A 27,252-nucleotide genomic window follows, 5' to 3' on the forward strand; every position below is an offset into this window, starting at 1 on the left:
TAACTCATTATTTTTTTTTTTTTTTTTTTTTTTTTTTTTTTTTTTTTTTTTTTTTTGAGACGGAGTCTCGCTCTGTCGCCCAGGCTGGAGTGCAGTGGCGCGATCTCGGCTCACTGCAAGCTCCGCCTCCCGGGTTCACGCCGTTCTCCTGCCTCAGCCTCCCGAGTAGCTGGGACTACAGGCGCCCGCTACCACGCCCGGCTAATTTTTTGTATTTTTAGTAGAGACGGGGTTTCACCGTGTTAGCCAGGATGGTCTCGATCTCCTGACCTCGTGATCCGCCCGCCTCGGCCTCCCAAAGTGCTGGGATTACAGGCGTGAGCCACCGCGCCCGGCCCTTAACTCATTATTTAATACGCCCGCAGGGTGCGTGTCTTGCCCCCGGGGCCACAGCCTGCAAGGACATTATCTGGACTTAGTCCCCTCTCCGTGATGCCGCAGCTGAGTGGGTGTCTGGGCTAGTCCCGCCCCCACGTTGCCAATAGACGTAATGAGGGCGACTCAGGCTGGGTCCGGAACCCTTCCTAGTGAGCGGAGGTCCCGAGCTCCGCTCGGCAGCGCGGCCCTGGGGGCGGGGCTGGCCCTGTCGGCTCACACCAGCGCCGGCTTCAAGCTGCCATAGCTGGAGTTCTCGGTACTGTAGGCTTTCGGCACGCTGTAGATGCCCCGCAGGGGCTTCCAGTGCGGGCCGCCCCAGGGCGCCTCCAGCGGGCAGAAGCGGTCGAGCCGCCGGAGCGGGTGCAGCAGGGGGCTGTAGGACTCCTGAGCCAGAGACAGGGCTCCCCGGTGCGGCATGGCCGAGGTCACCGGGCTGACGCGCGGCACGCGGACCCGCGGTGGTCGGGGCGGCCGCTGCGGGCCGTGGCTCCAGACCTGGGGCGTCTCTTCGAAGCTCCAGTAGGTCAGGGAGTCCTTGCGGGGGTATCCGGACAGCTCCGTCCTGTGGGAGCAGGGCAGGATGGTGAGGATACAGCTGAATCCTTGGGGACGAGTTTCAGACCTCGGGATCTAAGGAGTCTGCACACTCAAACTCCTGCATTTCCAGGCGAGGACCCCTTAGGAAGGACGCGACCGGGCACGCGTTGCCTGCGTTCCTGGGTCCTCGAGGTACTTAACGTCCTGGAAACTGAGCTTTCGCATCCTAGGGAAGTAAAAGGGGACTTTCGCTTCCTTGGGAAGGAGTATCTGGGGGCTCAAGTACCGAAGGAGGCCCTGCCCTCAGATCCGGAATCCCCTGGAGCCGCTGTGCAGGCTTCCTGTCCCTACCGCGGTTCCTGAGAGGTGACACTAAGGACTCCTGGGTGCTTAAAAAAAAAAAAGGGAGGGGCTGAGGCCTGAACTTTGGTTCTTGCTACAGAAGTCGAGGCTGAGACCACCGGGTCAGGGAAGGGGAGCCAGCCCAGGGGCTCGGCGTGCACCGGCCAAGGCGGGGGCTGTGCAGGAGGCGGTGCCGAGCGAGAGCCCGGCTTACTTGGGATAGAACCGAAAGTCCCGCGCCGAGGTGGTCAGATAGAGCTGGCGGCGGTCCAGGACGCCCCGGTCGGATACTGTGAAAGGCCGGCCAGACAGCTCGGGGTTCTTCGTCCAGGCAATTAGAGCCTGAGCAAGATTGGGGGAGGAGGCATACCCAAGACATAGATTTCATACCCCATCCCAAGCCCTGGGTCCCGAGTTCAGAATCCCTCTCCTTCGGCCTCGACAGCCATAACGGCCACGGCCCTCACACCCCGCCCCAGGGTTAGAGCCCTTCCTGCCACCCACGCCAGGGAACTTCAGCTTCCTTCCTCATACCCGAACCCTTCCCAGCCTCACCTCCCTAAATCCAAGCACCCTCTGCTGTTCAAGGAACTCAAACCCAAGCCCCCAGCCACCAAAAACAACCTCCCTGGTTCCGCTCTCGGTCTTAAACCGTCTTGGTGTGGCCACTGGAGCTGAGCTGCATCTTGGGCAGCAACTCCACGTTACCTCTCCCAACTCCCACCTGACCCCGTCTCAGAATATTCTAGTCTCCTCCCCACCCACAGCCCGCCGTCTAGCTCCGCAGCAGCTTAGGAGCCCTGAAGGTGAGTTTGTAGTCCCTGGTCCTTCTGGCCTGGCCTAATGCCCAGCCCCTCCCCCGGCTCCTCTAACCTCCCGATCCCGCCCCAGACCCTTTAGCCACGCCCCAAAGCCGTGATTCCTTCTGGCCCCGCCCCAGGCTCCCGGAGCTCCGCCCCGTCTCGCCGGCGCCGGCTTCCACCCAGACACCTGGGAAGGACCCCCGCGGTGGTGGTTTGCGAGTTGTGGGGGCTGGGGTCCGAAGTATTCCGGGGCGCGCGGGTCCCCGCTGGGAGAGCCAGTGTACTGCGCCCTCGTCTCGCTGCTCTGGTACTTTGTGGTCAGTGGGAGGCGCCAGCCGCGGTGTCTGAGCTGCGGAAAGGCGACCCAGAGACTCACGTGAAGGAGCAGGGCACTCAAATGCAGTCCCCCGCCCTGTCCCCTGCGGACTCCGGCACTCCCCAAACTTTACCTTTTCTCCTAAATCCTTGATCCCCACAGTCCGCGTGGGGTCTGCAGGCTCTGGGGCTCTGGGCTGGGCGCAGGGCCCGCCATGGGTCTTGGGCACGTAGGCCGAGCCAGAGGTTGTCTCCCATCTGCTGAGGACCTCGTCGAAAGCCCAGTTGTGAGAATCCTGCTTTGCAACTTGGGGTAGAGGGTCCGCGACCGTGGACTGGAGAGAAGGCGCCGCACATCAGCTAGAAAGACTCAGGAGTCCCTATCACCCCCCACCCCAAACTCTGACCTCTTCCAGTCGGCCCCCAGCCCTTTCCTCTGCAGTCCCTGGCATTCAGCTTCCCTGGCGCCTCCTCTCTCAGACCCAGAACTCCAGGACCCTCCTCCTTCAGAGAGGAGTCCAGGCTCCCAATCCGCTTTATTTAGCCCCTATCTTTCTGGGTCTCCAGGCCCGGCAGGGCTGCAGCCTAGGGTCCGCTCACTTGCACCGTGGGCGGGGTGAAGGGTATGGGTGGGATAATGCGGTGGGAAAAGTAGCTGCTGGTGAGATGCCAGTTGGGCCTGGATCCAGGTACCTCGGTTGCAGAGATACGACAGCACGCGGGGCCACAGCACGGAGCCAGGGTGCCACTGGCCATGGTTCCACCCCCACTCCGTAGCCAAGCAGGAGCTGGCTTATTGTGGTTGTTGCCCCAGGTGACAGAACCCGCCCACCCAGAACCTAGTCAATCCAGGGCCTGCAGGCACCTGGATGGATGGAATGAGAAAGAGACCCAGAGACAGGGACCCCAAGAGGGGTACAAAGAAACACAAGGAGGGGGAATGGAGACTCAAAGATAGGAGGGTGGAAAGGGAAGGAGAAGTTCAGTATTTCAGAGACCCAGGGGGTGGGGGAGAGAGAAAGCCAAAAAGAGGGACAGGGACCTGGAGGTGTCAGAGATCCAGACAGAGAGACAGAGACCCCTGCGCTGCACCTAGCAACTCAGGACATCCATGAGAAACACCCCCCTTTCTTCCAGGGCCCAGATGCTCCCGGCTGCTTCCTCCCTCTACCAGGCCTGCCCACCTCAGGGTAACGATTTCCAGACATCCCCGGGGCTCCCCGACCCTCCCTGCATTAATGTGCTGAAGTAATCAGCACTAGCATTGGCTGCCCTGCCTGCCTTTGATTGGCTTGAAAAGTTCCACCTGGGTAGGCCGGGTGTGGAAACAGGGAGGCACCCACAGAGAAGTGCACTGGACCATAGCGAAAAACATGGGCTTTGATGAGTGAGAAAGAAATACAAGAGAGGAGAGAGGCAGGGAGGAAGACACAGACCACGCTGGAAACGGAGCTATTAGTACTCACCCAGAGGCTAGAGCCACCGGAAGTTAGAGACAGAGAGAAAGGCGGCAAAAAAGAGCAAAATCAGAGATGGTAACAAGGAGATGTAGAAACGGAGGCAGCCACACCCCACCCTGCTGAGGGGCCTGGTCTGTACAGATTGGTGGAGGGGGTGCCTATGTCCTTTGCTCAAAGCTGGACCTGAGAGAGAGGGGGGGGAGAGAAAGTGAGAGAGAGAGAGTGTGTGTGTGTGTGTGTCTGTGTGTGTGTGTCTGTGTGTTGGCAACACGTGGGGAGATGGGTAATAGGTAAAGGGCTATTGTGAAGTCCTGTGGTCTGTCCCAGACAGAGAGAAAGAGAGAGAGAGAGACAGAGTGTGTGTGTGTGTGTCTGTCTGTCTGTCTGTGTGTTGGCAACACGTGGGGAGATGGGTAATAGCTAAAGGGCTATTGTGAAGTCCTGTGGTCTGTCCCAGACAGAGAGAAAGAGAGAGAGAGAGAGAGACAGAGTGTGTGTGTGTGTGTGTGTCTGTCTGTCTGTGTGTTGGCAACACATGTGGGGAGATGGGTAATAGGTGAAGGGCTATTGTGAAGTCCTGTGGACCAGAGAGAGAGAGAGTGAGTGTGTGTGTGTCTGTATGTCTGTGTGTTGGCAACACATGTAGGGAGATGGGTAATAGGGGTAATAGGTGAAGGGCTACTGTGAACTCCTGTGGTCTGTCCCTGGCTTCCCTTGTCATTTCTTCACCATATAGAGCTTTTGGTCACCGGGCACGATGACTCACTCCTGTAATCCCAGCACTTTGAGAGGCAGAGGCGGGCAGATAACTTGAGGTTAGGAGTTTGAAACCAGCCTGGCCAACATGGCAAAACCCTGTCTCTATCGAAAAATATAAAAAGTAGCCAGGCATGGTGGCGCACACCTGTAATCCCAACTAAGGCAGGAGAATCACTTGAACTCAGGAGGTGAAGGTGGCAGTGAGCTGAGATCATGCCGCTGCACTCCAGCCTAGGGGACAGAGCAAGACTCCATCTCAAAAAAAAAAAAAAAAATAGCTTTTGGTCTAGGCCTCTGCCTCCTCAACCCTCATTATCTCATCCCACGAGCCCATTCTTCAGACAAGGAAACCTGAGGCTGCCTTCTGCAGCCAGGCCCACAATCCCACTTACCCCTCCTCCCTAAATCATGCTTCTGGGGCCCTTCTGTTGGATTTTGCTGACCCTACTCAAGGGCTCTCAATGACGAGTAACTCCCTGATCCTAGTCAGGGGGACGGCAAGTTAGTCAGAACCTCATGTCCCACTCAAACTGGACAATTTTTTTTTTTTTTGAGACGGACTTTCCCTCTTTTTGCCCAGACTGGAGTGCAATGGCACAGTCTCCACTCACTGCAACCTCCGCCTCCCGGGTTCAAGCGATTCTCCTGCCTCACCCTCCAGAGTAGCTTGGATTACAGGCCCCCGCCTACACGCCCAGCTAATTTCTTTATGTAATTTTAGTAGAGACGGGGTTTCACCATGTTAAACAGGCTGGTCTTAAACTCCTAACCTCAGGTGATTCGCCTGTTTTGGCCTCTCAAAGTGCTGGGATTACAGGCATGAGCCATCGCACCTGGCCATCAAGCTGGAAAATTTTAAGGTCTGTTTCTTTCCCAATGTAGAGTAAAGCTGCGATGTCATCCCCCGACCCCACACTGTTTTCTACCAGAGTTCTCATACTGTGACTTTGTATAAAATGGTTTGGAAGCTGGACCCACCCTGTGTGTGTGTGGTTGCCCTGAGCCCACAGAAAGACACCTCCAGAGTGCGGATTGAGAAGCCTTTATTGTGGGAGGATCGGGGTGTCCGAGGGCCCCGGGAGTCGGGATGGACTTGGAAGGCTGGGGGGAGGGGCCTTTGAGGAAGAGGAGGCCTGGAAGCGGGGGTCATCACAGGTCAAGGGGTGGTCCTTGGGACCCCCGCAGTCAGTGGTGCTGCGGCAGCAGAGTGCACATTGACAGCTGAGAGCCACGGCGTAGGAGACCACGGGGTTCACGCCGCGCGGGCAGCCAGGGAGCCGGATGGACTCGAAGCGCACATCGCGGTAGTTGCACACCACCTGAGGCAGGGCCGGCAGGACCACCTGAGGCAGGGCCGGCAGGACCCCCTGCAGCACGCGGGTCTGGAAGCCGTGTGAGTGGGGGAATGAGCATGTGCCTGGGGCCAGCGCCTCAGCTGAGCTCCCCAGCTGCCCCCACAGGTCTCAGACTCAGGAGTCCAGGAAGCCCTCTGTTCCTGCCCTCCCACACCCCATTCCGCAGCCCCTGACCAGAGAGGGAGACCACCCTTCCTCCCACGCTGCCTCTGTGGGTCTGGCCCTGAGGTGGCAGCACCTGCCCCGGCCCCGGGCAGCTCACCATGGTGGGGCAGTAGCCGGCACAGATGGTGGCGTTGACGGTGATGCACACGGGGCAGCCCTCCTTCTCGACAGCCAGGGTGGCATTGATGGGGCGGCACCGTGGCCGAAGCGGCTCCTTGGATGCCCATGTCCCGCCCATGCTCAGCAGCAGCAACAGCAGCAGCCCCTGGGGCAAGGACACTGCTTCACCCGGGTCTGAGACCGCAGCCCCGAGCCCTGGCCTTCCCATCCCGCGTGGTACACCAACCACAAAGACCCAGAGACCCTTCCCGGCATCTCCTATTCAGGACCCACCACCCCGACACCTGCCTTTCAGAGCCCACCCCACAGCCCAGAGGACCTGAGATACCCCAACATTTCAGATCCCCACCCTCAGGAACTGCCCCACCTGAAGCTTACTGGGGGACACGCTCCTCCAGAAAGAGGCCTCCTTCCACCGCTCACGCTGGTCTGCCCCTTCTCATGCCAGTGATGGCCTGGAAGGAGGTGGAAGGTGCCCAGGGGCCCTGCAGTCTTTCCTGGAACATCTCCATCTTTGGTGCCTGGAAATGTGGATCTACCCTACCTTTGACATGTCTCTCTCTTAGCGGGATATCTTCCGCAAGCACTGGGAATGTGGACATGGAAAGTAAATTGAGTCTCCGTGGGGGAGTGAGACAGGGAGTGAGGGGTGTTGGACGCGGCACGGGAACCCGGCCGGAGTCAGCGGACCCAATTGGCTGCTCTCTCTCTCAGATACAGTTCCCCTTCCTCCCTCCAGGGGGCGCCACGGAACACAGGGCCCTCACTGGCCCTGGGGACTGGGTGACGTCGGGGGAGAGCCTCTTGTGATTGGCTCCATCACCCTGCGTAAGGTCAAAGGCAAGAAAGGACAGGCCCGACACCCGGAGCCATTGTGTCTCTGGCCGATTGCGCCGGCCCTCGGGCCCTCAGGGAGGCGAGGGTGCGAGGGCCTCGAGTTCGAGGCCAACCTGGTCCACATTGGTAGGACAAAAAAAAAAATTTTTTTTATCGTTCCCTATATAACAACAAACCATACAGGGAGGACGCCTTGATAGGAAGAAATGACATCTTCCTAAGTGTTTTTAAATTACTTCAATGTATCTTTTTTTTGGGGGGGGGAGACCGAGCCTTGCTCGGTCCTCGGGGGACCTCCCTGCCTCTCAGCCATGGCGGTTGTCACCTGTGGTAAACAGAATGGCGGGAGCAAGTGGGATGTCCCACTACTCGGGCTGAGGCAGGAGAATCACAGGAACCTAGGAGGTGGAACCTCCTCGCCCAGGAGGGGCGCGGCTTCGGACTTAGCTTCTGCCCAATGAGAGAGGGCCTCCCCGTGACTGTGCTGCCAGGTTAGCCACTTGACCCTGGTGCCCCCAACGAGGGATTCAGCCCGAGCCCCACCTCTCCCTTAGGGACCTCCGCCCACTCTACCCTCAAGCCAGGATGCCCGGAGCGGTCCCCGGAAATGCGTGTGCTTCAGGTGATTTAACTGATCATTGAATAGGCCCGCAGGAGGTGTGTCCTGCCCCCGAGGCCGCAGCCTCGGAGGACATTATCTGGACTTAGTCCCTTCCCCGCGATGCCATCAAGCTGGACAATTTTAAGGTCTGTTTCTTTCCCAGTGTAGGGTATAGGTTGGCACAGGGAAGAGGGCTAGAAACCTGACTTGAGCTCCCCGCCCAGGGCTGAAGTGTGCAGCATCTTGATCGCTTCTCATTCAACCTTGCTTATACTCCCCGTGTGATCGGTAGCTCTTCATCTCAAAACAGAATATTCTAAGCCAACCCCTGCCTGCTCTCACCAAGTAAGATTTCTCATTTGAACCCCAGCTCCCAGATACTTAAAGGCCTTCCGTAGACCATGTCCTCAAGGTCCCCTGGCGATCTGCTTGCATGTTCCAGTTTCTCTCCTCCCCCATGCACATCGTGAAATGTGCCCTCCCACTCCCCAGGATGAGCAAGGTGGTGTCCTCTGTGACTGAGCAGTCAGCAACTTAACACCAAAGGTCACCAATGATCAAATCCATGAGAGTTGATCCGAGGAGTTATGTATTATGGCTACGAAAGAGTAAACACTCAGTAAATAGTGGCTATTATTATTATCATCATCATCATGATTACCCTCAAGTTCCCCCGGGAGAGCTCCTAGTCAAGCTTCAAAACCCCACATTGTCGCACCCATCCTACAGAGATTGAGCTCAAATTCAGAGAGTTGTGATTTTGCGATGATTTGATGAGTTCCCCAACTGGGGTCCGTCCGTAGAGCAGCTGGGCCAACCCTGAGGTCTCTCAGCATCCAGCTCTGTTCTTTTTCTGCCTGACCAGTTCCTGGGTATAAGTCTCAGGCCCGGCCAGTCCGGCTGAGGAGTGTGCAGACACAGGCAGTGCCAATTTGAATCCATCGCCAGTCCACACGGCCCTGGGCATCAGCGGTCAATGCCCGCACATAGGACTGCTTGGCCTTGCACTCAGACACCCAGTGCCCCCCGGTCCACACCCCGGCGGCAGCCCCTCCACCTACCCCTGAGCCACCTTCTTCAGAGTTATCGGCCTTGAAGCAGGTGACAAAGAAGTGTTGGCGGAGGGAACTGCCGCCAGCTGCAGGCACCTCGCCCAACACCTCCACCTCGAGCACAACCAAGTCCACAGCGGTCTGGGGGTCTGTCACCCAGCCAGTGACTGCATTGCACACGGCCAGCTCACCCTGATGACTCGCCGGTGAAGTATCGCTGACCCCTCGCTGGCTGCGGTTGGCCCGGGTGCCTGCTGACTCCCAAAAGGCCCCAGTCTCCAGCAGGAAGAGCAGAGGGGCCCGGCAGCGGCACCCCTAGACAGGACCACTCGGGGGAAAAGAAGGTCCCACTTTGTAGTAGGAAAAGGGGACAATGTCAAGGGTGGGGGTTAGGACTCCATTGACACACTGGGGAGGAAGAAAATGAGGGGGATGCAGAGGGAGCCTGGGGGAGCGGGAGCATCTCTCAGAGCACATGGAAACAGGGAAAAGGAGGCTGGGATTAGAGAAGAGGATAAACACTTCAGTGGGGACAGAAGTTTGGAACCCCAGGGGAGGCCTGCCTGCCAGGATTATGGGGAAGCCCTTGCTCTAGAAGTTTGGGGGACTCCATGTACAGGACTTGCATCACACCCAACTTGTAGATTAATAATAAATATTCAACAACTACAGGTCAGGCACTATGGCTCACACCTGTAGTCCCAGCACTTTGGGAGGCTGAGGCGGGTGGATGACTTGAGGTCAGGAGTTCGAGAGCAGCCTGGCCAACACTGTGAAATAACATCTCTACTGATAATACCAAAATTAGCTGGGCGTGGTGCTGCGCTCCTGTAATCCCACCACTTTGGGAGGCCGAGGCGGGCGGATCATGCGCTCAGGGGATCGAGACCTTCCTGGCTAACACGGTGAAACCCCGTCTCTACTAAAAATACAAAAGCTTATCTGGGCTTGGTCGCGGGCCCCTGTAGTCCAAGCTACTTGGGAGGCTGAGACAGGAGAATGGAGTGAACCTAGGAGGGGGAGCTTGCAGTGAGCAGAGATTGCGCCACTGCACTCCAGCCTCCACGACAGAGCGAGACTCCATCGCAAAAAAAAAAAGACAGAAAAAAAAAAAGGAAGAAAAAGAAAACAGGGTGGAGATGGAGGATGACCTCCAGCTCAGGAGGTGTCCATGGTCTGGCCTTCTGTGGGGAGAAGGAAGGCCACATGATCGGTGTGGCCCAGGTGGCAGGGCCTCAGCCTTCTAAGCCGAGCTCCCTCTTCCTCCCTCTGACGTTGGCACTGGCAGTGCAGGTGGGGCGGAGGGGGTCGCAGCTTGGGGACCTGAATGGGATGAAGGGGCCGAGGGGGATGTCATCTCTTCCATCCTCCTTCATCCACTGCCTCTCCCTTCCCCTCCTCCCCCCCTCCCCTCCGTCCATCTGCCTCCCATCCCAGCCAGGACCCATCACCTGGGTAGAAAAGGGGCCTCTGGAAAGGGGGCGGGGCCTTGACTCTCGGGTACCCTGCACTTGAAGAGGAACTCTGGGAAGGGGTTGTTCAGGGATTTGGCCCCTTCCCCATCTGGCTGTATAACCTTCCTGTGCTTTTCTTCCCCTAGCCGGTTGCCGCTCCCTCTCCTGAGATGTCAGGAAAGAGGGGGCCACCTGCATCCTCCACAGGGGCCCCGAAGCCTGGGGTTCCCAGCCCCAGAGCTCCGAGGTGGAGGAGGTGCTACAGCTCTGGTGACCACTGGTTGTTTCCCAGTCTTCTCCACGCCACCCTTTCCCAGAACCACAGGCTTCCAGAATGTTGTAGGGAAACTGCAAAATCCGCGCCTCCACCAGCCTCTCCCAGCGCCAGGTCAATTTCACACACAGGGAAACTGAAGCCTGCCTCTGAGGGGCAGGGTTTTACCTCCTTAGTGGCAGTTTTGAGGTGAATCAGGGTCTCCCTAGGATTCCAGGTTGTGGACTTTCTCTAAATTGTGGAATGTGGCCAGGCGTGGTGGCTTGAGTCAGGAGCCACAGCAGGAGGATTGCTTGAGCCCAGGAGTTCAAGTGCAGTGGGGAAACATAGGGAGACTTCGTCTTAAAGCAATTTGTTTGGGGCCAGGCGTGGTGTCTCACCCCTATAATCCCAGCACTCTGGGAGGCCAGGGCAGGAGTATCACTGGAGGTTGGGAGTTTGAGACCAGTCTGGCCAATGTCGTGAAACTGCATCTCTACTAAAAATACAAAAATTAGCGGGGCACGGTGGCAGGCGCTTGTAATTCCAGTTATCAGAAGGCTGAGGCAGGAGAGTCACTTGAACCCAGGAGGCAGGCGCTACAGTGAGCCAGGATTGTGCCACTGTACTCCAGCCTGGCCAGACAGACTCAGACTCTATCTCAAAAAAAAAAAAAAAAAATTGGGCCAGGTGCCGTGGCTCATGCCTGTAATCCCAGCACTTTGGGAGGCCGAGGCAGGCACATCACAATGTCAGGAGATCAAGACCATCCTGGCTAACACGGGGAAACCCTGTCTCTACTAAAAAATACAACAAATTAGCCAGGCGTGGTGGCGGGCGCCTGTAGTCCCAGCTACTCCGGAGGCTGAGGCAGGAGAGTGGTGTGAACCCGGGAGGCGGAGCTTGCAGTGAGCCGAGATTGAGCCACTGCAGTCCAGCCTGGGCGACAAGTGAGACTCCCCCTCAAAAAAGAAAAAATTGATTGGAACATCCTCCAGGATGCAAGACTCTCGGTTCCTTAGAGTTCTACAGGAAGGATGGCAGAGTGCAGTTGCCCAGAGGTGAAGTCCCATCTCTGCCATTTGTTGGCTGTGTGACCGGGCACAAATCATTACTTTCTCTGATCCTGTATTTTACCATCTGTTGCTATTGAGTAATAGTAGTTGACTATTTTCTATTTTTATTTTTTTTTATTTTTATTTATTTATTTATTTTTTGAGACGGAGTCAGGCCCTGTCACCCAGGCTGGAGTGCAGTGGTGCGCTCTTGGCTCACTGCATCTCTGCTTCCTGGGTTCAAGCGATTCTCCTGCCTCAGCCTCCTGAGTAGCTGGGACTACAGGCGCGCACCACCACACCCAGCTAATTTTTGTATTTTTTTTAGTAGAGACAGGGATTCACCATGTTGGCCAGGCTGGTCTCAAAGTCCTGACCTCAGGTGATGCACCCACCTCAGCCTCCCAAAGTGCTGGGATTGCAGGCATGAGCCACTGTGCCCGGCCGAACATTTTTTATTTTTATTTTATTATTATTATTATTATTACTTTTTGAGATGGAGCTTTGTTTTTGTTGCCCAGGCTGAAGCGCAATGGCGGGATCTTGGCTCACTGCAACCTCCGCCTCCTAGGATCAAGAGATTCTCCTGCCTAAGCCTCCCAAGTACCTGGGAGTATAGGCATGCACCACCACGCCCGACGATATTGTGTATTTTTAGTAGAGATGGGGTTTCTCCATGTTGGTCAGGCTGGTCTGGAACCCCTCACCTCAGCTGATCCACCCACCGCAGCCTCCGACAATTACAGGCGTGAGCCACCGCGCCCAGCCGTCCACCCTGTTTTCTACCAGAGTTCTGTACTGTGACTCTGTATAAAATGGTTTGGAAGCTGGACCCACCCTGTGTGTGTGTGGTTGCCCTGAGCCCACAGAAAGACAGCTCCAGAGTGCGGATTGAGAAGCCTTTATTGTGGGAGGATCGGGATGTCTGAGGGCTCCAGGAGTCGGGATGGGCTTGGAAGGCTGGGGGGAGGGGCCTTTGAGGAAGAGGAGGCCTGGAAGCGGGGGTCATCACAGGTCAAGGGGTGGTCCTTGGGACCCCCGCAGTCAGTGGTGCTGCGGCGGCAGAGTGCACATTGACAGCTGAGAGCCACGGCGTAGGAGACCACGGGGTTCACGCCGCGCGGGCAGCCAGGGAGCCGGATGGACTCGAAGCGCACATCGCGGTAGTTGCACACCACCTGAGGCAGGGCCGGCAGGACCCCCTGCAGCACGCGGGTCTGGAAGCCGTGTGAGTGGGGGAATGAGCATGTGCCTGGGGCCAGCGCCTCAGCTGAGCTCCCCAGCTGCCCCCACAGGTCTCAGACTCAGGAGTCCCGGAAGCTCTCTGTTCCTGCCCTCCCACACCCCATTCCGCAGCCCCTGACCAGAGAGGGAGACCACCCTTCCTCCCACGCTGCCTCTCTGGGTCTGGCCCTGAGGTGGCAGCACCTGCCCCGGCCCCGGGCAGCTCACCATGGTGGGGCAGTAGCCGGCACAGATGGTGGCGTTGACGGTGATGCACACGGGGCAGCCCTCCTTCTCGACAGCCAGGGTGGCATTGATGGGGCGGCACCGTGGCCGAAGCGGCTCCTTGGATGCCCATGTCCCGCCCATGCTCAGCAGCAGCAACAGCAGCAGCCCCTGGGGCAAGGACACTGCTTCACCCGGGTCTGAGACCGCAGCCCCGAGTCCTGGCCTTCCCATCCCGCGTGGTACACCAACCACAAAGACCCAGAGACCCTTCCCGGCATCTCCTATTCAGGACCCACCACCCCGACACCTGCCTTTCAGAGCCCACCCCACAGCCCAGAGGACCTGAGATACCCCAACATTTCAGATCCCCACCCTCAGGAACTGCCCCACCTGAAGCTTACTGGGGGACACGCTCCTCCAGAAAGAGGCCTCCTTCCACCGCTCACGCTGGTCTGCCCCTTCTCATGCCAGTGATGGCCTGGAAGGAGGTGGAAGGTGCCCAGGGGCCCTGCAGTCTTTCCTGGAACATCTCCATCTTTGGTGCCTGGAAATGTGGATCTACCCTACCTTTGACATGTCTCTCTCTTAGCGGGATATCTTCCGCAAGCACTGGGAATGTGGACATGGAAAGTAAATTGAGTCTCCGTGGGGGAGTGAGACAGGGAGTGAGGGGTGTTGGACGCGGCACGGGAACCCGGCCGGAGTCAGCGGACCCAATTGGCTGCTCTCTCTCTCAGATACAGTTCCCCTTCCTCCCTCCAGGGGGCGCCACGGAACACAGGGCCCTCACTGGCCCTGGGGACTGGGTGACGTCGGGGGAGAGCCTCTTGTGATTGGCTCCATCACCCTGCGTAAGGTCAAAGGCAAGAAAGGACAGGCCCGACACCCGGAGCCATTGTGTCTCTGGCCGATTGCGCCGGCCCTCGGGCCCTCAGGGAGGCGAGGGTGCGAGGGCCTCGAGTTCGAGGCCAACCTGGTCCACATTGGTAGGACAAAAAAAAAATTTTTTTTATCGTTCCCTATATAACAACAAACCATACAGGGAGGACGCCTTGATAGGAAGAAATGACATCTTCCTAAGTGTTTTTAAATTACTTCAATGTATCTTTTTTTTGGGGGGGGGAGACCGAGCCTTGCTCGGTCCTCGGGGGACCTCCCTGCCTCTCAGCCATGGCGGTTGTCACCTGTGGTAAACAGAATGGCGGGAGCAAGTGGGATGTCCCACTACTCGGGCTGAGGCAGGAGAATCACAGGAACCTAGGAGGTGGAACCTCCTCGCCCAGGAGGGGCGCGGCTTCGGACTTAGCTTCTGCCCAATGAGAGAGGGCCTCCCCGTGACTGTGCTGCCAGGTTAGCCACTTGACCCTGGTGCCCCCAACGAGGGATTCAGCCCGAGCCCCACCTCTCCCTTAGGGACCTCCGCCCACTCTACCCTCAAGCCAGGATGCCCGGAGCGGTCCCCGGAAATGCGTGTGCTTCAGGTGATTTAACTGATCATTGAATAGGCCCGCAGGAGGTGTGTCCTGCCCCCGAGGCCGCAGCCTCGGAGGACATTATCTGGACTTAGTCCCTTCCCCGCGATGCCATCAAGCTGGACAATTTTAAGGTCTGTTTCTTTCCCAATGTAGGGTATAGGTTGGCACAGGGAAGAGGGCTAGAAACCTGACTTGAGCTCCCCGCCCAGGGCTGAAGTGTGCAGCATCTTGATCGCTTCTCATTCAACCTTGCTTATACTCCCCGTGTGATCGGTAGCTCTTCATCTCAAAACAGAATATTCTAAGCCAACCCCTGCCTGCTCTCACCAAGTAAGATTTCTCATTTGAACCCCAGCTCCCAGATACTTAAAGGCCTTCCGTAGACCATGTCCTCAAGGTCCCCTGGCGATCTGCTTGCATGTTCCAGTTTCTCTCCTCCCCCATGCACATCGTGAAATGTGCCCTCCCACTCCCCAGGATGAGCAAGGTGGTGTCCTCTGTGACTGAGCAGTCAGCAACTTAACACCAAAGGTCACCAATGATCAAATCCATGAGAGTTGATCCGAGGAGTTATGTATTATGGCTACGAAAGAGTAAACACTCAGTAAATAGTGGCTATTATTATTATCATCATCATCATGATTACCCTCAAGTTCCCCCGGGAGAGCTCCTAGTCAAGCTTCAAAACCCCACATTGTCGCACCCATCCTACAGAGATTGAGCTCAAATTCAGAGAGTTGTGATTTTGCGATGATTTGATGAGTTCCCCAACTGGGGTCCGTCCGTAGAGCAGCTGGGCCAACCCTGAGGTCTCTCAGCATCCAGCTCTGTTCTTTTTCTGCCTGACCAGTTCCTGGGTATAAGTCTCAGGCCCGGCCAGTCCGGCTGAGGAGTGTGCAGACACAGGCAGTGCCAATTTGAATCCATCGCCAGTCCACACGGCCCTGGGCATCAGCGGTCAATGCCCGCACATAGGACTGCTTGGCCTTGCACTCAGACACCCAGTGCCCCCCGGTCCACACCCCGGCGGCAGCCCCTCCACCTACCCCTGAGCCACCTTCTTCAGAGTTATCGGCCTTGAAGCAGGTGACAAAGAAGTGTTGGCGGAGGGAACTGCCGCCAGCTGCAGGCACCTCGCCCAACACCTCCACCTCGAGCACAACCAAGTCCACAGCGGTCTGGGGGTCTGTCACCCAGCCAGTGACTGCATTGCACACGGCCAGCTCACCCTGATGACTCGCCGGTGAAGTATCGCTGACCCCTCGCTGGCTGCGGTTGGCCCGGGTGCCTGCTGACTCCCAAAAGGCCCCAGTCTCCAGCAGGAAGAGCAGAGGGGCCCGGCAGCGGCACCCCTAGACAGGACCACTCGGGGGAAAAGAAGGTCCCACTTTGTAGTAGGAAAAGGGGACAATGTCAAGGGTGGGGGTTAGGACTCCATTGACACACTGGGGAGGAAGAAAATGAGGGGGATGCAGAGGGAGCCTGGGGGAGCGGGAGCATCTCTCAGAGCACATGGAAACAGGGAAAAGGAGGCTGGGATTAGAGAAGAGGATAAACACTTCAGTGGGGACAGAAGTTTGGAACCCCAGGGGAGGCCTGCCTGCCAGGATTATGGGGAAGCCCTTGCTCTAGAAGTTTGGGGGACTCCATGTACAGGACTTGCATCACACCCAACTTGTAGATTAATAATAAATATTCAACAACTACAGGTCAGGCACTATGGCTCACACCTGTAGTCCCAGCACTTTGGGAGGCTGAGGCGGGTGGATGACTTGAGGTCAGGAGTTCGAGAGCAGCCTGGCCAACACTGTGAAATAACATCTCTACTGATAATACCAAAATTAGCTGGGCGTGGTGCTGCGCTCCTGTAATCCCACCACTTTGGGAGGCCGAGGCGGGCGGATCATGCGCTCAGGGGATCGAGACCTTCCTGGCTAACACGGTGAAACCCCGTCTCTACTAAAAATACAAAAGCTTATCTGGGCTTGGTCGCGGGCCCCTGTAGTCCAAGCTACTTGGGAGGCTGAGACAGGAGAATGGAGTGAACCTAGGAGGGGGAGCTTGCAGTGAGCAGAGATTGCGCCACTGCACTCCAGCCTCCACGACAGAGCGAGACTCCATCGCAAAAAAAAAAAGACAGAAAAAAAAAAAGGAAGAAAAAGAAAACAGGGTGGAGATGGAGGATGACCTCCAGCTCAGGAGGTGTCCATGGTCTGGCCTTCTGTGGGGAGAAGGAAGGCCACATGATCGGTGTGGCCCAGGTGGCAGGGCCTCAGCCTTCTAAGCCGAGCTCCCTCTTCCTCCCTCTGACGTTGGCACTGGCAGTGCAGGTGGGGCGGAGGGGGTCGCAGCTTGGGGACCTGAATGGGATGAAGGGGCCGAGGGGGATGTCATCTCTTCCATCCTCCTTCATCCACTGCCTCTCCCTTCCCCTCCTCCCCCCCTCCCCTCCGTCCATCTGCCTCCCATCCCAGCCAGGACCCATCACCTGGGTAGAAAAGGGGCCTCTGGAAAGGGGGCGGGGCCTTGACTCTCGGGTACCCTGCACTTGAAGAGGAACTCTGGGAAGGGGTTGTTCAGGGATTTGGCCCCTTCCCCATCTGGCTGTATAACCTTCCTGTGCTTTTCTTCCCCTAGCCGGTTGCCGCTCCCTCTCCTGAGATGTCAGGAAAGAGGGGGCCACCTGCATCCTCCACAGGGGCCCCGAAGCCTGGGGTTCCCAGCCCCAGAGCTCCGAGGTGGAGGAGGTGCTACAGCTCTGGTGACCACTGGTTGTTTCCCAGTCTTCTCCACGCCACCCTTTCCCAGAACCACAGGCTTCCAGAATGTTGTAGGGAAACTGCAAAATCCGCGCCTCCACCAGCCTCTCCCAGCGCCAGGTCAATTTCACACACAGGGAAACTGAAGCCTGCCTCTGAGGGGCAGGGTTTTACCTCCTTAGTGGCAGTTTTGAGGTGAATCAGGGTCTCCCTAGGATTCCAGGTTGTGGACTTTCTCTAAATTGTGGAATGTGGCCAGGCGTGGTGGCTTGAGTCAGGAGCCACAGCAGGAGGATTGCTTGAGCCCAGGAGTTCAAGTGCAGTGGGGAAACATAGGGAGACTTCGTCTTAAAGCAATTTGTTTGGGGCCAGGCGTGGTGTCTCACCCCTATAATCCCAGCACTCTGGGAGGCCAGGGCAGGAGTATCACTGGAGGTTGGGAGTTTGAGACCAGTCTGGCCAATGTCGTGAAACTGCATCTCTACTAAAAATACAAAAATTAGCGGGGCACGGTGGCAGGCGCTTGTAATTCCAGTTATCAGAAGGCTGAGGCAGGAGAGTCACTTGAACCCAGGAGGCAGGCGCTACAGTGAGCCAGGATTGTGCCACTGTACTCCAGCCTGGCCAGACAGACTCAGACTCTATCTCAAAAAAAAAAAAAAAAAATTGGGCCAGGTGCCGTGGCTCATGCCTGTAATCCCAGCACTTTGGGAGGCCGAGGCAGGCACATCACAATGTCAGGAGATCAAGACCATCCTGGCTAACACGGGGAAACCCTGTCTCTACTAAAAAATACAACAAATTAGCCAGGCGTGGTGGCGGGCGCCTGTAGTCCCAGCTACTCCGGAGGCTGAGGCAGGAGAGTGGTGTGAACCCGGGAGGCGGAGCTTGCAGTGAGCCGAGATTGAGCCACTGCAGTCCAGCCTGGGCGACAAGTGAGACTCCCCCTCAAAAAAGAAAAAATTGATTGGAACATCCTCCAGGATGCAAGACTCTCGGTTCCTTAGAGTTCTACAGGAAGGATGGCAGAGTGCAGTTGCCCAGAGGTGAAGTCCCATCTCTGCCATTTGTTGGCTGTGTGACCGGGCACAAATCATTACTTTCTCTGATCCTGTATTTTACCATCTGTTGCTATTGAGTAATAGTAGTTGACTATTTTCTATTTTTATTTTTTTTTATTTTTATTTATTTATTTATTTTTTGAGACGGAGTCAGGCCCTGTCACCCAGGCTGGAGTGCAGTGGTGCGCTCTTGGCTCACTGCATCTCTGCTTCCTGGGTTCAAGCGATTCTCCTGCCTCAGCCTCCTGAGTAGCTGGGACTACAGGCGCGCACCACCACACCCAGCTAATTTTTGTATTTTTTTTAGTAGAGACAGGGATTCACCATGTTGGCCAGGCTGGTCTCAAAGTCCTGACCTCAGGTGATGCACCCACCTCAGCCTCCCAAAGTGCTGGGATTGCAGGCATGAGCCACTGTGCCCGGCCGAACATTTTTTATTTTTATTTTATTATTATTATTATTATTACTTTTTGAGATGGAGCTTTGTTTTTGTTGCCCAGGCTGAAGCGCAATGGCGGGATCTTGGCTCACTGCAACCTCCGCCTCCTAGGATCAAGAGATTCTCCTGCCTAAGCCTCCCAAGTACCTGGGAGTATAGGCATGCACCACCACGCCCGACGATATTGTGTATTTTTAGTAGAGATGGGGTTTCTCCATGTTGGTCAGGCTGGTCTGGAACCCCTCACCTCAGCTGATCCACCCACCGCAGCCTCCGACAATTACAGGCGTGAGCCACCGCGCCCAGCCGTCCACCCTGTTTTCTACCAGAGTTCTGTACTGTGACTCTGTATAAAATGGTTTGGAAGCTGGACCCACCCTGTGTGTGTGTGGTTGCCCTGAGCCCACAGAAAGACAGCTCCAGAGTGCGGATTGAGAAGCCTTTATTGTGGGAGGATCGGGATGTCTGAGGGCTCCAGGAGTCGGGATGGGCTTGGAAGGCTGGGGGGAGGGGCCTTTGAGGAAGAGGAGGCCTGGAAGCGGGGGTCATCACAGGTCAAGGGGTGGTCCTTGGGACCCCCGCAGTCAGTGGTGCTGCGGCGGCAGAGTGCACATTGACAGCTGAGAGCCACGGCGTAGGAGACCACGGGGTTCACGCCGCGCGGGCAGCCAGGGAGCCGGATGGACTCGAAGCGCACATCGCGGTAGTTGCACACCACCTGAGGCAGGGCCGGCAGGACCCCCTGCAGCACGCGGGTCTGGAAGCCGTGTGAGTGGGGGAATGAGCATGTGCCTGGGGCCAGCGCCTCAGCTGAGCTCCCCAGCTGCCCCCACAGGTCTCAGACTCAGGAGTCCCGGAAGCTCTCTGTTCCTGCCCTCCCACACCCCATTCCGCAGCCCCTGACCAGAGAGGGAGACCACCCTTCCTCCCACGCTGCCTCTCTGGGTCTGGCCCTGAGGTGGCAGCACCTGCCCCGGCCCCGGGCAGCTCACCATGGTGGGGCAGTAGCCGGCACAGATGGTGGCGTTGACGGTGATGCACACGGGGCAGCCCTCCTTCTCGACAGCCAGGGTGGCATTGATGGGGCGGCACCGTGGCCGAAGCGGCTCCTTGGATGCCCATGTCCCGCCCATGCTCAGCAGCAGCAACAGCAGCAGCCCCTGGGGCAAGGACACTGCTTCACCCGGGTCTGAGACCGCAGCCCCGAGTCCTGGCCTTCCCATCCCGCGTGGTACACCAACCACAAAGACCCAGAGACCCTTCCCGGCATCTCCTATTCAGGACCCACCACCCCGACACCTGCCTTTCAGAGCCCACCCCACAGCCCAGAGGACCTGAGATACCCCAACATTTCAGATCCCCACCCTCAGGAACTGCCCCACCTGAAGCTTACTGGGGGACACGCTCCTCCAGAAAGAGGCCTCCTTCCACCGCTCACGCTGGTCTGCCCCTTCTCATGCCAGTGATGGCCTGGAAGGAGGTGGAAGGTGCCCAGGGGCCCTGCAGTCTTTCCTGGAACATCTCCATCTTTGGTGCCTGGAAATGTGGATCTACCCTACCTTTGACATGTCTCTCTCTTAGCGGGATATCTTCCGCAAGCACTGGGAATGTGGACATGGAAAGTAAATTGAGTCTCCGTGGGGGAGTGAGACAGGGAGTGAGGGGTGTTGGACGCGGCACGGGAACCCGGCCGGAGTCAGCGGACCCAATTGGCTGCTCTCTCTCTCAGATACAGTTCCCCTTCCTCCCTCCAGGGGGCGCCACGGAACACAGGGCCCTCACTGGCCCTGGGGACTGGGTGACGTCGGGGGAGAGCCTCTTGTGATTGGCTCCATCACCCTGCGTAAGGTCAAAGGCAAGAAAGGACAGGCCCGACACCCGGAGCCATTGTGTCTCTGGCCGATTGCGCCGGCCCTCGGGCCCTCAGGGAGGCGAGGGTGCGAGGGCCTCGAGTTCGAGGCCAACCTGGTCCACATTGGTAGGACAAAAAAAAAATTTTTTTTATCGTTCCCTATATAACAACAAACCATACAGGGAGGACGCCTTGATAGGAAGAAATGACATCTTCCTAAGTGTTTTTAAATTACTTCAATGTATCTTTTTTTTGGGGGGGGGAGACCGAGCCTTGCTCGGTCCTCGGGGGACCTCCCTGCCTCTCAGCCATGGCGGTTGTCACCTGTGGTAAACAGAATGGCGGGAGCAAGTGGGATGTCCCACTACTCGGGCTGAGGCAGGAGAATCACAGGAACCTAGGAGGTGGAACCTCCTCGCCCAGGAGGGGCGCGGCTTCGGACTTAGCTTCTGCCCAATGAGAGAGGGCCTCCCCGTGACTGTGCTGCCAGGTTAGCCACTTGACCCTGGTGCCCCCAACGAGGGATTCAGCCCGAGCCCCACCTCTCCCTTAGGGACCTCCGCCCACTCTACCCTCAAGCCAGGATGCCCGGAGCGGTCCCCGGAAATGCGTGTGCTTCAGGTGATTTAACTGATCATTGAATAGGCCCGCAGGAGGTGTGTCCTGCCCCCGAGGCCGCAGCCTCGGAGGACATTATCTGGACTTAGTCCCTTCCCCGCGATGCCATCAAGCTGGACAATTTTAAGGTCTGTTTCTTTCCCAATGTAGGGTATAGGTTGGCACAGGGAAGAGGGCTAGAAACCTGACTTGAGCTCCCCGCCCAGGGCTGAAGTGTGCAGCATCTTGATCGCTTCTCATTCAACCTTGCTTATACTCCCCGTGTGATCGGTAGCTCTTCATCTCAAAACAGAATATTCTAAGCCAACCCCTGCCTGCTCTCACCAAGTAAGATTTCTCATTTGAACCCCAGCTCCCAGATACTTAAAGGCCTTCCGTAGACCATGTCCTCAAGGTCCCCTGGCGATCTGCTTGCATGTTCCAGTTTCTCTCCTCCCCCATGCACATCGTGAAATGTGCCCTCCCACTCCCCAGGATGAGCAAGGTGGTGTCCTCTGTGACTGAGCAGTCAGCAACTTAACACCAAAGGTCACCAATGATCAAATCCATGAGAGTTGATCCGAGGAGTTATGTATTATGGCTACGAAAGAGTAAACACTCAGTAAATAGTGGCTATTATTATTATCATCATCATCATGATTACCCTCAAGTTCCCCCGGGAGAGCTCCTAGTCAAGCTTCAAAACCCCACATTGTCGCACCCATCCTACAGAGATTGAGCTCAAATTCAGAGAGTTGTGATTTTGCGATGATTTGATGAGTTCCCCAACTGGGGTCCGTCCGTAGAGCAGCTGGGCCAACCCTGAGGTCTCTCAGCATCCAGCTCTGTTCTTTTTCTGCCTGACCAGTTCCTGGGTATAAGTCTCAGGCCCGGCCAGTCCGGCTGAGGAGTGTGCAGACACAGGCAGTGCCAATTTGAATCCATCGCCAGTCCACACGGCCCTGGGCATCAGCGGTCAATGCCCGCACATAGGACTGCTTGGCCTTGCACTCAGACACCCAGTGCCCCCCGGTCCACACCCCGGCGGCAGCCCCTCCACCTACCCCTGAGCCACCTTCTTCAGAGTTATCGGCCTTGAAGCAGGTGACAAAGAAGTGTTGGCGGAGGGAACTGCCGCCAGCTGCAGGCACCTCGCCCAACACCTCCACCTCGAGCACAACCAAGTCCACAGCGGTCTGGGGGTCTGTCACCCAGCCAGTGACTGCATTGCACACGGCCAGCTCACCCTGATGACTCGCCGGTGAAGTATCGCTGACCCCTCGCTGGCTGCGGTTGGCCCGGGTGCCTGCTGACTCCCAAAAGGCCCCAGTCTCCAGCAGGAAGAGCAGAGGGGCCCGGCAGCGGCACCCCTAGACAGGACCACTCGGGGGAAAAGAAGGTCCCACTTTGTAGTAGGAAAAGGGGACAATGTCAAGGGTGGGGGTTAGGACTCCATTGACACACTGGGGAGGAAGAAAATGAGGGGGATGCAGAGGGAGCCTGGGGGAGCGGGAGCATCTCTCAGAGCACATGGAAACAGGGAAAAGGAGGCTGGGATTAGAGAAGAGGATAAACACTTCAGTGGGGACAGAAGTTTGGAACCCCAGGGGAGGCCTGCCTGCCAGGATTATGGGGAAGCCCTTGCTCTAGAAGTTTGGGGGACTCCATGTACAGGACTTGCATCACACCCAACTTGTAGATTAATAATAAATATTCAACAACTACAGGTCAGGCACTATGGCTCACACCTGTAGTCCCAGCACTTTGGGAGGCTGAGGCGGGTGGATGACTTGAGGTCAGGAGTTCGAGAGCAGCCTGGCCAACACTGTGAAATAACATCTCTACTGATAATACCAAAATTAGCTGGGCGTGGTGCTGCGCTCCTGTAATCCCACCACTTTGGGAGGCCGAGGCGGGCGGATCATGCGCTCAGGGGATCGAGACCTTCCTGGCTAACACGGTGAAACCCCGTCTCTACTAAAAATACAAAAGCTTATCTGGGCTTGGTCGCGGGCCCCTGTAGTCCAAGCTACTTGGGAGGCTGAGACAGGAGAATGGAGTGAACCTAGGAGGGGGAGCTTGCAGTGAGCAGAGATTGCGCCACTGCACTCCAGCCTCCACGACAGAGCGAGACTCCATCGCAAAAAAAAAAAAAAAAAAAAGAAAGAAAGAAAAAGAAAACAGGGTGGAGATGGAGGATGACCTCCAGCTCAGGAGGTGTCCATGGTCTGGCCTTCTGTGGGGAGAAGGAAGGCCACATGATCGGTGTGGCCCAGGTGGCAGGGCCTCAGCCTTCTAAGCCGAGCTCCCTCTTCCTCCCTCTGACATTGGCACTGGCAGTGCAGGTGGGGCGGAGGGGGGCGCGGCTTGGGGACCTGAATGGGATGAATGGGCCGAGGGGGATGTCATGTCTTCCATCCTCCTTCATCCACTGCCTCTCCCTTCCCCTCCTCCCCCCCTCCCCTCCGTCCATCTGCCTCCCATCCCAGCTAGGACCCATCACCTGGGTAGAAAAGGGGCCTCTGGAAAGGGGGCGGGGCCTTGACTCTCGGGTACCCTGCACTTGAAGAGGAACTCTGGGAAGGGGTTGTTCAGGGATTTGGCCCCTTCCCCATCTGGCTGTATAACCTTCCTGTGCTTTTCTTCCCCTAGCCGGTTGTCCCTCCCTCTCCTGAGATGTCAGGAAAGAGGGGGCCACCTGCGTCCTCCACAGGGGCCCCGAAGCCTGGGGTTCCCAGCCCCAGAGCTCCGAGGTGGAGGAGGTGCTACAGCTCTGGTGACCACTGGTTATTTCCCAGTCTTCTCCACGCCACCCTTTCCCAGAACCACAGGCTTCCAGAATGTTGTAGGGAAACTGCAAAATCCGCGCCTCCACCAGCCTCTCCCAGCGCCAGGTCAATTTCACAAACAGGGAAACTGAAGCCTGCCTCTGAGGGGCAGGGTTTTACCTCCTTAGTGGCAGTTTTGAGGTGAATCAGGGTCTCCCTAGGATTCCAGGTTGTGGACTTTCTCTAAATTGTGGAATGTGGCCAGGCGTGGTGGCTTGAGTCAGGAGCCACAGCAGGAGGATTGCTTGAGCCCAGGAGTTCAAGTGCAGTGGGGAAACATAGGGAGACCTCGTCTTAAAGCAATTTGTTTGGGGCCAGGCGTGGTGTCTCACCCCTATAATCCCAGCACTCTGGGAGGCCAGGGCAGGAGTATCACTGGAGGTTGGGAGTTTGAGACCAGTCTGGCCAATGTCGTGAAAGTGCATCTCTACTAAAAATACAAAAATTAGCGGGGCACGGTGGCAGGCGCTTGTAATTCCAGTTACTCAGAAGGCTGAGGCAGGAGAGTCACTTGAACCCAGGAGGCAGGCGCTACAGTGAGCCAGGATTGTGCCACTGTACTCCAGCCTGGCCAGACAGACTCAGACTCTATCTCAAAAAAAAAAAAAAAAAAATTGGGCCAGGTGCCGTGGCTCATGCCTGTAATCCCAGCACTTTGGGAGGCCGAGGCAGGCACATCACAATGTCAGGAGATCAAGACCATCCTGGCTAACACGGGGAAACCCCGTCTCTACTAAAAAATACAACAAATTAGCCAGGCGTGGTGGCGGGCGCCTGTAGTCCCAGCTACTCCGGAGGCTGAGGCAGGAGAGTGGTGTGAACCCGGGAGGCGGAGCTTGCAGTGAGCCGAGATTGAGCCACTGCAGTCCAGCCTGGGCGACAAGTGAGACTCCCCCTCAAAAAAGAAAAAATTGATTGGAACATCCTCCAGGATGCAAGACTCTCGGTTCCTTAGAGTTCTACAGGAAGGATGGCAGAGTGCAGTTGCCCAGAGGTGAAGTCCCATCTCTGCCATTTGTTGGCTGTGTGACCGGGCACAAATCATTACTTTCTCTGATCCTGTATTTTACCATCTGTTGCTATTGAGTAATAGTAGTTGACTATTTTCTATTTTTATTTTTTTTTATTTTTATTTATTTATTTATTTTTTGAGACGGAGTCAGGCCCTGCCACCCAGGCTGGAGTGCAGTGGTGCGCTCTTGGCTCACTGCATCTCTGCTTCCTGGGTTCAAGCGATTCTCCTGCCTCAGCCTCCTGAGTAGCTGGGACTACAGGCGCGCACCACCACACCCAGCTAATTTTTGTATTTTTTTTAGTAGAGACAGGGATTCACCATGTTGGCCAGGCTGGTCTCAAAGTCCTGACCTCAGGTGATGCACCCACCTTGGCCTCCCAAAGTGCTGGGATTGCAGGCATGAGCCACTGTGCCTGGCCGAACATTTTTTATTTTTATATTATTATTATTATTATTATTATTATTATTACTTTTTGAGATGGAGCTTTGTTTTTGTTGCCCAGGCTGAAGCGCAATGGCGGGATCTTGGCTCACTGCAACCTCCGCCTCCTAGGATCAAGAGATTCTCCTGCCTAAGCCTCCCAAGTACCTGGGAGTATAGGCATGCACCACCACGCCCGACGATATTGTGTATTTTTAGTAGAGATGGGGTTTCTCCATGTTGGTCAGGCTGGTCTGGAACCCCTCACCTCAGCTGATCCACCCACCACAGCCTCCGACAATTACAGGCGTGAGCCACCGCGCCCAGCCGTCCACCCTGTTTTCTACCAGAGTTCTGTACTGTGACTCTGTATAAAATGGTTTGGAAGCTGGACCCACCCTGTGTGTGTGTGGTTGCCCTGAGCCCACAGAAAGACAGCTCCAGAGTGCGGATTGAGAAGCCTTTATTGTGGGAGGATCGGGATGTCTGAGGGCTCCAGGAGTCGGGATGGGCTTGGAAGGCTGGGGGGAGGGGCCTTTGAGGAAGAGGAGGCCTGGAAGCGGGGGTCATCACAGGTCAAGGGGTGGTCCTTGGGACCCCCGCAGTCAGTGGTGCTGCGGCGGCAGAGTGCACATTGACAGCTGAGAGCCACGGCGTAGGAGACCACGGGGTTCACGCCGCGCGGGCAGCCAGGGAGCCGGATGGACTCGAAGCGCACATCGCGGTAGTTGCACACCACCTGAGGCAGGGCCGGCAGGACCCCCTGCAGCACGCGGGTCTGGAAGCCGTGTGAGTGGGGGAATGAGCATGTGCCTGGGGCCAGCGCCTCAGCTGAGCTCCCCAGCTGCCCCCACAGGTCTCAGACTCAGGAGTCCCGGAAGCTCTCTGTTCCTGCCCTCCCACACCCCATTCCGCAGCCCCTGACCAGAGAGGGAGACCACCCTTCCTCCCACGCTGCCTCTCTGGGTCTGGCCCTGAGGTGGCAGCACCTGCCCCGGCCCCGGGCAGCTCACCATGGTGGGGCAGTAGCCGGCACAGATGGTGGCGTTGACGGTGATGCACACGGGGCAGCCCTCCTTCTCGACAGCCAGGGTGGCATTGATGGGGCGGCACCGTGGCCGAAGCGGCTCCTTGGATGCCCATGTCCCGCCCATGCTCAGCAGCAGCAACAGCAGCAGCCCCTGGGGCAAGGACACTGCTTCACCCGGGTCTGAGACCGCAGCCCCGAGTCCTGGCCTTCCCATCCCGCGTGGTACACCACCCACAAAGACCCAGAGACCCTTCCCGGCATCTCCTATTCAGGACCCACCACCCCGACACCTGCCTTTCAGAGCCCACCCCACAGCCCAGAGGACCTGAGATACCCCAACATTTCAGATCCCCACCCTCAGGAACTGCCCCACCTGAAGCTTACTGGGGGTCACGCTCCTCCAGAAAGAGGCCTCCTTCCACAGCTCACACTGGTCTGCCCCTTCTCATGCCAGTGATGGCCTGGAAGGAGGTGGAAGGTGCCCAGGGGCCCTGCAGTCTTTCCTGGAACATCTCCATCTTTGGTGCCTGGAAATGTGGATCTACCCTACCTTTGACATGTCTCTCTCTTAGCGGGATATCTTCCGCAAGCACTGGGAATGTGGACATGGAAAGTAAATTGAGTCTCCGTGGGGGAGTGAGACAGGGAGTGAGGGGTGTTGGACGCGGCACGGGAACCCGGCCGGAGTCAGCGGACCCAATTGGCTGCTCTCTCTCTCAGATACAGTTCCCCTTCCTCCCTCCAGGGGGCGCCACGGAACACAGGGCCCTCACTGGCCCTGGGGACTGGGTGACGTCGGGGGAGAGCCTCTTGTGATTGGCTCCATCACCCTGCGTA

General features: G+C 57.0%; 5 protein-coding genes and 3 pseudogenes across 12 annotated transcripts; all 8 read right to left on the reverse strand.

Moving 5' to 3' along the window:
* Positions 1–7: 7 nt before the first annotated feature.
* Positions 8–4,098, reverse strand: LOC107969785 (stabilizer of axonemal microtubules 3). Of its 2 annotated transcripts, none has more exons than XM_016936486.3 (5): positions 3,069–4,098; positions 2,510–2,710; positions 2,248–2,409; positions 1,472–1,599; positions 8–940 (listed from the first exon to the last, which is right to left on the reverse strand). In XM_016936486.3, the coding sequence occupies exons 1-5, from the start codon at positions 3,129–3,131 to the stop codon at positions 592–594; spliced, it is 903 nt and encodes a 300-aa protein (XP_016791975.1). In that variant the 5' UTR covers positions 3,132–4,098; the 3' UTR covers positions 8–591. The 2 variants fall into 2 exon arrangements, with proteins under 2 accessions (XP_016791975.1, XP_054529437.1); XM_054673462.2 differs by having other exon boundaries at positions 339–940; positions 2,976–3,160.
* Positions 4,099–5,620: 1,522 nt separating this feature from the next.
* LOC129135266 (choriogonadotropin subunit beta variant 2) lies at positions 5,621–6,924 on the reverse strand. 2 transcript variants are annotated; one of them, XM_024351122.3, is made up of 3 exons: positions 6,736–6,924; positions 6,212–6,383; positions 5,621–5,976 (listed from the first exon to the last, which is right to left on the reverse strand). In XM_024351122.3, the coding sequence occupies exons 1-3, from the start codon at positions 6,834–6,836 to the stop codon at positions 5,638–5,640; spliced, it is 612 nt and encodes a 203-aa protein (XP_024206890.2). In that variant the 5' UTR covers positions 6,837–6,924; the 3' UTR covers positions 5,621–5,637. The 2 variants fall into 2 exon arrangements, with proteins under 2 accessions (XP_024206890.2, XP_024206889.2); XM_024351121.3 differs by having other exon boundaries at positions 6,212–6,379; positions 6,779–6,863.
* Positions 6,925–8,553: 1,629 nt separating this feature from the next.
* Positions 8,554–10,376, reverse strand: LOC112206371 (neurotrophin-4-like; annotated as a pseudogene).
* Positions 10,377–12,371: 1,995 nt separating this feature from the next.
* CGB2 (chorionic gonadotropin, beta polypeptide 2) lies at positions 12,372–13,722 on the reverse strand. Of its 3 annotated transcripts, none has more exons than XM_055078631.1 (3): positions 13,506–13,722; positions 12,939–13,106; positions 12,372–12,703 (listed from the first exon to the last, which is right to left on the reverse strand). In XM_055078631.1, the coding sequence occupies exons 1-3, from the start codon at positions 13,512–13,514 to the stop codon at positions 12,389–12,391; spliced, it is 492 nt and encodes a 163-aa protein (XP_054934606.1). In that variant the 5' UTR covers positions 13,515–13,722; the 3' UTR covers positions 12,372–12,388.
* Positions 13,723–15,279: 1,557 nt separating this feature from the next.
* On the reverse strand, positions 15,280–17,102 carry LOC129138001 (neurotrophin-4-like; annotated as a pseudogene).
* A 1,995-nt stretch (positions 17,103–19,097) lies between these two features.
* CGB1 (chorionic gonadotropin, beta polypeptide 1) lies at positions 19,098–20,405 on the reverse strand. 3 transcript variants are annotated; one of them, XM_055078629.2, is made up of 3 exons: positions 20,232–20,405; positions 19,665–19,832; positions 19,098–19,429 (listed from the first exon to the last, which is right to left on the reverse strand). In XM_055078629.2, exons 1-3 carry the CDS (start codon positions 20,238–20,240, stop codon positions 19,115–19,117), a joined length of 492 nt encoding a protein of 163 aa, XP_054934604.1. In that variant the 5' UTR covers positions 20,241–20,405; the 3' UTR covers positions 19,098–19,114. The 3 variants fall into 3 exon arrangements, with proteins under 3 accessions (XP_054934604.1, XP_054934605.1, NP_001073300.1); XM_055078630.2 differs by having other exon boundaries at positions 19,665–19,836; positions 20,189–20,377; NM_001079831.1 differs by having other exon boundaries at positions 19,257–19,429; positions 20,232–20,289.
* Positions 20,406–22,005: 1,600 nt separating this feature from the next.
* On the reverse strand, positions 22,006–23,539 carry LOC107973227 (neurotrophin-4-like; annotated as a pseudogene).
* Positions 23,540–25,831: 2,292 nt separating this feature from the next.
* LOC112206372 (choriogonadotropin subunit beta variant 2) lies at positions 25,832–27,139 on the reverse strand. Of its 2 annotated transcripts, none has more exons than XM_054672956.2 (3): positions 26,966–27,139; positions 26,399–26,566; positions 25,832–26,163 (listed from the first exon to the last, which is right to left on the reverse strand). In XM_054672956.2, the coding sequence occupies exons 1-3, from the start codon at positions 26,972–26,974 to the stop codon at positions 25,849–25,851; spliced, it is 492 nt and encodes a 163-aa protein (XP_054528931.1). In that variant the 5' UTR covers positions 26,975–27,139; the 3' UTR covers positions 25,832–25,848. The 2 variants fall into 2 exon arrangements, with proteins under 2 accessions (XP_054528931.1, XP_054528932.1); XM_054672957.2 differs by having other exon boundaries at positions 26,399–26,570; positions 26,923–27,115.
* Positions 27,140–27,252: the final 113 nt, after the last annotated feature.

Source organism: Pan troglodytes, chromosome 20 (genome assembly GCF_028858775.2).
Source record: "Pan troglodytes isolate AG18354 chromosome 20, NHGRI_mPanTro3-v2.0_pri, whole genome shotgun sequence".
In the NCBI taxonomy this organism is placed as follows: Eukaryota; Metazoa; Chordata; class Mammalia; order Primates; family Hominidae; genus Pan; species Pan troglodytes.

Excerpts from the sequence above, each read along its gene's own strand:
- LOC107969785 (XM_054673462.2), bottom strand. The coding sequence starts at position 3,131 with ATGGCCAGTGGCACCCTGGCTCCGTGCTGTGGCCCCGCGTGCTGTCGT. Across the intron at positions 2,410-2,509 it reads TCAAGGATTTAGGAGAAAAG|CTCAGACACCGCGGCTGGCG; the intron begins GTAAAGTTTGGG and ends GCCTTTCCGCAG. Across the intron at positions 941-1,471 it reads GACTTTCGGTTCTATCCCAA|GACGGAGCTGTCCGGATACC; the intron begins GTAAGCCGGGCT and ends CTGCTCCCACAG.
- CGB1 (XM_055078630.2), bottom strand. The coding sequence starts at position 20,289 with ATGTCCACATTCCCAGTGCTTGCGGAAGATATCCCGCTAAGAGAGAGA. Across the intron at positions 19,837-20,188 it reads GCACCAAAGATGGAGATGTT|CCAGGGGCTGCTGCTGTTGC; the intron begins CCAGGAAAGACT and ends AGTGTCCTTGCC. Across the intron at positions 19,430-19,664 it reads CCGGCTACTGCCCCACCATG|ACCCGCGTGCTGCAGGGGGT; the intron begins GTGAGCTGCCCG and ends CACGGCTTCCAG.
- LOC129135266 (XM_024351122.3), bottom strand. The coding sequence starts at position 6,836 with ATGTCCACATTCCCAGTGCTTGCGGAAGATATCCCGCTAAGAGAGAGA. Across the intron at positions 6,384-6,735 it reads GCACCAAAGATGGAGATGTT|CCAGGGGCTGCTGCTGTTGC; the intron begins CCAGGAAAGACT and ends AGTGTCCTTGCC. Across the intron at positions 5,977-6,211 it reads CCGGCTACTGCCCCACCATG|ACCCGCGTGCTGCAGGGGGT; the intron begins GTGAGCTGCCCG and ends CACGGCTTCCAG.
- CGB2 (XM_055078632.2), bottom strand. The coding sequence starts at position 13,563 with ATGTCCACATTCCCAGTGCTTGCGGAAGATATCCCGCTAAGAGAGAGA. Across the intron at positions 13,111-13,462 it reads GCACCAAAGATGGAGATGTT|CCAGGGGCTGCTGCTGTTGC; the intron begins CCAGGAAAGACT and ends AGTGTCCTTGCC. Across the intron at positions 12,704-12,938 it reads CCGGCTACTGCCCCACCATG|ACCCGCGTGCTGCAGGGGGT; the intron begins GTGAGCTGCCCG and ends CACGGCTTCCAG.
- LOC112206372 (XM_054672957.2), bottom strand. The coding sequence starts at position 27,023 with ATGTCCACATTCCCAGTGCTTGCGGAAGATATCCCGCTAAGAGAGAGA. Across the intron at positions 26,571-26,922 it reads GCACCAAAGATGGAGATGTT|CCAGGGGCTGCTGCTGTTGC; the intron begins CCAGGAAAGACT and ends AGTGTCCTTGCC. Across the intron at positions 26,164-26,398 it reads CCGGCTACTGCCCCACCATG|ACCCGCGTGCTGCAGGGGGT; the intron begins GTGAGCTGCCCG and ends CACGGCTTCCAG.